The 7,181-nt window shown below is 56.8% G+C and overlaps 1 protein-coding gene across 3 annotated transcripts in view; it reads right to left on the minus strand.

Moving 5' to 3' along the window:
- The window catches only part of LOC139280923 (lysine-specific demethylase 7B-like), a 458,954-nt gene extending 455,897 nt beyond the window's left edge, over nt 1-3,057 (minus strand). For 2 of the 3 annotated variants that reach the window (XM_070900731.1, XM_070900733.1), the window contains exon 1: nt 2,951-3,057. In XM_070900731.1, coding sequence (XP_070756832.1) covers nt 2,951-3,048 — 98 coding nt within the window. In that variant the 5' untranslated portion in view covers nt 3,049-3,057. The remainder of the gene's footprint in view (nt 1-2,950) is intronic. The other variant, XM_070900732.1, reaches the window with a different exon arrangement.
- Between the last annotated feature and the right edge of the window lie 4,124 nt (nt 3,058-7,181).

Below are 7,181 nucleotides of genomic sequence, written 5' to 3' on the forward strand. Positions count from 1 at the left end.
GGAGATTGATGGAGGGGGGGGAAGGGGAGATTGATGGAGGAGGGGGGGGGAAGGGGAGATTGATGGAGGGGGGGGGGGAAGGGGAGATTGATGGAGGGGGGGGGGGAAGGGGAGATTGATGGGGGGGGGGGGAAGGGGAGATTGATGGGGGGGGGGGGGGAAGGGGAGATTGATGGAGGGGGGGGGGAAGGGGAGATTGATGGAGGGGGGGAAGGGGAGATTGATGGAGGGGGGGAAGGGGAGATTGATGGGGGGGAAGGGGAGATTGATGGGGGGGAAGGGGAGATTGATGGGGGGGAAGGGGAGATTGATGGGGGGAAGGGGAGATTGATGGGGGGGAAGGGGAGATTGATGGGGGGGAAGGCGAGATTGATGGGGGGGAAGGCGAGATTGATGGGGGGGAAGGCGAGATTGATGGGGGGGAAGGCGAGATTGATGGGGGGGAAGGCGAGATTGATGGGGGGGGAGGGGGGGATTGATGGGGGGGGAGGGGGGATTGATGGAGGGAGGGGGGATTGATGGAGGGAGGGGGGATTGATGGAGGGAGGGGGGATTGATGGAGGGAGGGGGGATTGATGGAGGGAGGGGGGATTGATGGAGGGAGGGGGGATTGATGGAGGGAGGGGGATTGATGGAGGGAGGGGGGATTGATGGAGGGAGGGGGATTGATGGAGGGAGGGGGGGAAGGGGAGATTGATGGGGGAAGGGGAGATTGATGGGGGGGGGATTGATGGGGGGGGGGGGGAGATTGATGGGGGGGGGGGGGGGAGATTGATGGGGGGGGGGAGATTGATGGGGGGGGGGGGAGATTGATGGGGGGGGAGGGGGGGATTGATGGAGGGAGGGGGGGATTGATGGAGGGAGGGGGGATTGATGGAGGGAGGGGGGGATTGATGGAGGGAGGGGGAGGGGGGATTGATGGAGGGAGGGGGGATTGATGGAGGGAGGGGGGAAGTGGAGATTGATTGGAGGGGAGGGGAGATTGATGGAGGGGGGGGGAAGGGGAGATTGATGGAGGGGGGGGGAAGGGGAGATTGATGGAGGGGGGGGGGAAGGGGAGATTGATGGAGGGGGGGGGAAGGGGAGATTGATGGGAGGGGGGGGGAAGGGGAGATTGATGGAGGGGGGGGGAAGGGGAGATTGATGGAGGGGGGGGGGAAGGGGAGATTGATGGAGGGGGGGGAAGGGGAGATTGATGGAGGGGGGGGGGAAGGGGAGATTGATGGAGGGGGGGGGGAAGGGGAGATTGATGGAGGGGGGGGGAAGGGGAGATTGATGGAGGAGGGGGGGGGAAAGGGGAGATTGATGGAGGGGGGGGGGGGAAAGGGAGATTGATGGAGGGGGGGGGAAGGGGAGATTGATGGAGGGGGGGGGAAGGGGAGATTGATGGAGGGGGGGGGAAGGGGAGATTGATGGAGGGGGGGGGGAAGGGGAGATTGATGGAGGGGGGGGGAAGGGGAGATTGATGGAGGGGGGGAAGGGGAGATTGATGGGGGGGAAGGGGAGATTGATGGGGGGGAAGGGGAGATTGATGGGGGGGAAGGGGAGATTGATGGGGGGGAAGGGGAGATTGATGGGGGGGAAGGGGAGATTGATGGGGGGGAAGGGGAGATTGATGGGGGGGAAGGGGAGATTGATGGGGGGGAAGGGGAGATTGATGGGGGGGAAGGGGAGATTGATGGGGGGGAAGGGGAGATTGATGGGGGGGAAGGGGAGATTGATGGGGGGGAAGGGGAGATTGATGGGGGGGAAGGGGAGATTGATGGGGGGGAAGGGGAGATTGATGGGGGGGAAGGGGAGATTGATGGGGGGGAAGGGGAGATTGATGGGGGGGAAGGGGAGATTGATGGGGGGGAAGGGGAGATTGATGGGGGGGAAGGGGAGATTGATGGGGGGGAAGGGGAGATTGATGGGGGGGAAGGGGAGATTGATGGGGGGAAGGGGAGATTGATGGGGGGGAAGGGGAGATTGATGGGGGGAAGGGGAGATTGATGGGGGGAAGGGGAGATTGATGGGGGGGAAGGGGAGATTGATGGGGGGGAAGGGGAGATTGATGGGGGGGAAGGGGAGATTGATGGGGGGGAAGGGGAGATTGATGGGGGGGAAGGGGAGATTGATGGGGGGGAAGGGGAGATTGATGGGGGGGAAGGGGAGATTGATGGGGGGGAAGGGGAGATTGATGGGGGGGGAAGGGGAGATTGATGGGGGGGGAAGGGGAGATTGATGGGGGGGGAAGGGGAGATTGATGGGGGGGGGTATTGTTGGGGGGGGGGGTATTGTTGGGGGGGGGGGGTATTGTTGGGGGGGGGGTATTGTTGGGGGGGGGGGTATTGTTGGGGGGGGGTATTGTTGGGGGGGGGGGCTATTGTTGCGGGGGGGGGGGTATTGTTGCGGGGGGGGGGTATTGTTGCGGGGGGGGGGGTATTGTTGGGGGGGGGTATTGTTGGGGGGGAAGGGGAGATTGATGGGGGTGGTATTGTTGGGGGGGGGGGAGGTATTGTTGGGGGGGGGGGTATTGTTGCGGGGGGGTATTGTTGGGGGGGGGGGGTATTGTTGCGGGGGGGTGGGTATTGTTGCGGGGGGGGGGGTATTGTTGGGGGGGGGGGTATTGTTGCGGGGGGGGGGGTATTGTTGGGGGGGGGTATTGTTGGGGGGGAAGGGGAGATTGATGGGGGTGGTATTGTTGGGGGGGGGGGGAGGTATTGTTGGGGGGGGGGGTATTGTTGCGGGGGGGTATTGTTGGGGGGGGGGGTATTGTTGCGGGGGGGTGGGTATTGTTGCGGGGGGGTGGGTGATGGGGGGAGCGGGTTATGTTGGGCGGTTGGGAGCAGACGGCGCCCCGCCGCACGGCCCCTTTGTTGTGCAGTCCCGGGAGCAGGGCGGAGAAATGCACGCCTGGGACGGGCCGGGCTGGGCCGGGGCCCACCCCCGCCAGGCCCCGGGCTGTTACCTGCCATGGAACCAGTCCTTGCACACATCACACTCGATCATGAAGCGCCCGGCATCGTACGGCTGCCGACACTCGCAGTACACCGGCACCGACGCCATCTTGTAAACTTTGCGCCGCACACTGGAGCCGGAAGGGGCGGGGCCTGGCTGATTGACAGCGTCGCCCGCCAACTGGCGGAGCGTTTCACACCGACTTCAGCTCGCACCGTGATTGACGGCAAGCTGCACCAATCAAGCCACAGACCCGAAGTTTGTCCCACCTCCTGCTTCTGTTACTGGCCGCACGCGACAAGAGCAAGTAGAAGAGCCAATCAGTGACAGAGATCGAGAGAGGCTCCACCCATTAACCAACCACTCACAAGCTACTAAGGAAAAGCACTACTGTGATTGGCCAGCTGGAAGCTAGGCTCCGCCCCCAGTAGGGTGGAACATGCAGGGCTCAGCCAATGGCATTTCAGCGGGGCCGGAAAAACAAAAGCACGTGTTGTTCCGTGACGTCGTAGGAATGGTCACTCAGGCGGCGCCTGCGCTACAAGCCCAGCCAATCAGCAGCGGGCAGGCCCAGGCCTGCGTTCATCACAGCCCGGGGGAGAGAGTGAAACATAATAACATAGAAAATAGGTGCAGGAGTAGGCAATTAGGCCCCTCGAGCCTGCACCGCCATTCAATAACATCATGGCTGATCATTCCCTCGGTACCCTTTTCCTGCTTTCTCTCCATACCCCTTGATCCCTTTAGCCGTAAGGGCCATATCTAACTCCCTCTTGAATATATCCAATGAACTGGCATCAACAACTCTCTGCGGCAGGGAATTCCACAGGTTAACAACTCTCTGAGTGAAGAAGTTTCTCCTCATCTCAGTCCTAAATGGTCTACCCCTTATCCTTAGACTGTGTCCCTGGTTCTGGATTTCCCCAACATCGGGAACATTCTTACCGCATCTAACCTGTCCAGTCCCGTCAGAATCTTGTATGTTTCTATGAGATCCCCTCTCATCCTTCTAAACTCCAGTGTATACAGGCCCAGTTGATAGAGTCTCTCCTCAGATGTCAGTCCAGCCATCCTGGGAATCAGTCTGGTGAACCTTCGCTGCACTCCCTCAATAGCAAGAACGTCCTTCCTCAGATTAGGAGACCAAAACTGAAGACAATATTCCAGGTGAGGCCTCACCAAGGCCCTGTGCAACTGCAGTAAGACCTCCCTGCTCCTAGACTCAAATCCCCTAGCTATGAAGCCCAACATACCATGTGCCTTCTTCACCGCCTGCTGTACCTGCATGCCAACTTTCAATGACTTGATGAACCATGACACTCAAGTCTCGTTGCACCTCTCCTTTTCCTAATCTGCCACCATTCAGAAAATATTCTGCCTTCATGTTTTTGACCCAAGTGGATAACCTCACATTTATCCACATTATACTGCATCTGCCGTGCATTTGCCCACTCACCTAACCTGTCCAAGTCACCCTGCAGCCTCTTAGCGTCCTTCTCACAGCTCACACCGCCACCCAGTTTAGGGTCATCTGCAAACTTGGAGATATTACACTCAATTCCTTCATCTAAATCATTGATAGTTTTTTTGTGAAGAGCTGGGGTCCCAGCTCTGAGCCCTGCGGCACTCCATTAGTCACTGCCTGCCATTCTGAAAAGGACCCATTTATCTCGACTCTCTGCTTCCTGTCTGCCAACCATTTCTCTATCCACATCAGTATATTACCCTCAATACCACGTGCTTTGATTTTGCACACCAATCTCTTGTGCGGGACCTTGTCAAAAGCCTTTTGAAAGTCCTAATACACCACATCCACTGGTACTCCCTTGTCTACTCTGCTAGTTACATCCTCAAAAAATTTCAGAAGATTCGTCAAGCGATTTCTGATATGTCCTTACTATACATTATAGAAGCGCACGAGGCCCATACTTGAGAGAGAAGGTAACTCTGTGACCAGTTACCTTTATTACCAAGGCCTCAAGTGATGAAGGTGGGTGGAGCTTCCCCTTTTATACCTGAAAGTCCAGGTTAGAGTGTCTCCCACAAGTTCGCCCCCTGTGGTCAATGTTCTCAAGGTGTACAACTCAGCTTGTACATCGGTTACAATGATAGTTGAATACATGACATCACCTGCCCCCCAAAGTCTTATTGGGATCACAGGTTAAGTCTCTCTGGTGATTTACGCTCCCTTGTAGAGCGCTTGAGTTGGGGCTCCGGTTGTTGGGCGCTGGCCTGAGTGTCTGCTGTTTGCGGTGCATCAGGCCTGTCCGGACTGCCCACAGTGACTGGGCTCTCCTCCATTTGGTTCCGGTGTTCGGTCACCTGTGGAGGAGATAACTCTACATCGTGTTCTTCCTCTGCTTCTTCTATGGGATTGCTGAACCTCCTTTTTGTTTGATCCACATGTTTGCGGCAGATTTGTCCATTGGTAAGTTTAACTACCAGAATTCCATTCCCCTCTTTGGCAATCACAGTGCCTGCGAGCCATTTGGGCTATGCAGCGCAGTTGAGGACAAAGACAGGGTCATTGACATCAATACATCGCGCCCTCGCATTCCTGTCATGGTAGTCACATTGTGACTGGCGCCTGCTCTCAACAATTTCTTTCATGGTGGGGCGTATAAGGGATAACCTGGTTTTGAGTGTCCTTTTCATTAGCAGCTCTGCGGGTGGGACCCCTGTGAGCGAGTGTGGTCAGGATCTATTGGCCAACAGGAGGCAGGATAAGCGGCTTTGTAGGGAACCCCCTTGGATTCTGAGCACCCCTGTTTGATTATCTGCATTGCTCGTTCCGCCTGGTCATTTGAGGCCGGCTTGAACGGTGCCGTTCTGACATGGTTGATACCATTTCCTGCCATGAAGTCCTGGAATTCAATGCTTGTAAAGCATGGGCCATTGTCGCTGACCAAGACGTCTGGTAGACCATGGGCGGCGAACATTGCCCGTAGACTTTCTACCATGGCAGAGGATGTGCTTGAATTGAGAATGTCACACTCGATCTATTTGGAGTAGGCGTCTACTACAACCAAAAACATTTTTCCCATGAAAGGACCTGTGTAGTCCACAGGGATGCGTGACCAGAGCTTGGCGGGCCAGGACCAGGGGCTAAGGGGGGCTTCCCTGGGCGCATTGCCCAGCTGGGCACGTGTTGCACCTGCGAACACAAAGTTCCAGTTCTGCATCTATCCCTGGCCACCAAACGTGTGACCTGGCAATTGCCTTCATCATGACAATGCCCGGGTGCTCATTGTGGAGTTCTCTGATGAACATCTCTCTGCCCATCTGGGGCATGACTACTTGGTTTCCCCATAGTAGGCAATCGGCCTGAACCGAGAGTTCATCCTTGCGCCTGTGAAATGGTTTGAATTCCTCAGGGCATGCCCCGTACGTGGCTGCCCAGTCCCCATTCAGGACACATTTCTTGACTAAAGACAGTAGCGGGTCTCTATTTGTCCAGACTTTGATCTGACGGGCTGTCACGGGTGAGCCTCCGCTTTCGAAAGCTTCAACAGCCATGACCATCTCAGCAGCATGCTCGGTTGCACCCTCGGTGGTGGCTAGTGGGAGCCTGCTGAGTGCATCGGCGCAGTTTTCAGTGCCCGGTCTGTGCCGAATGGTATAGTCATACGCGGCTAACGTGTGTGCCCACCTCTGTATGCGGGCCGATGCGTTTGAATTTATGGCGTTGCTGTCGGCCAAAAGGGACGTTAGGGGTTTGTGATCTGTCTCCAGCTCAAATTTCCTGCCAAACAGGTACTGGTGCATTTTTTTTACTGCATATACACATGCAAGCGCTTCCTTTTCTACCATCCTGTAGCTCCTTTCTGCCAGGGACAGATTTCTGGAGGCATAAGCTACCGACTGTAACTGACCATTGGCATTGACATGCTGCAACACACACCCGATCCCATAGGACGACGCATCACACGTTAAAACAAGCTTCTTACATGGGTCATATAGTGTTAACAGATTGTTGGAGCATAACAAATTTCGGTAGCGGGTACTGGTCTTGGAGTGACACCCGATTGATGGTGGCCTTGTAATCGCCACATATCCTGACCGACCCATCCGCCTTGAGCACTGGCACAATGGGGCTCGCCCAGTCACTGAATTCAACTGGCGAGATGATGCCTTCCCTCAGCAGGCAGTCCAATTCACATTCTATCTTTTCCCGCATCACGTACGGCACCGCTCTGGCCTTGTTGTGTACTGGCCTGGCGTCTGGGTTTATGTGAATCACT

The sequence above is a fragment of the Pristiophorus japonicus genome, chromosome 15 (assembly GCF_044704955.1).
Source record: "Pristiophorus japonicus isolate sPriJap1 chromosome 15, sPriJap1.hap1, whole genome shotgun sequence".
Classification (NCBI taxonomy): Eukaryota; Metazoa; Chordata; class Chondrichthyes; family Pristiophoridae; genus Pristiophorus; species Pristiophorus japonicus.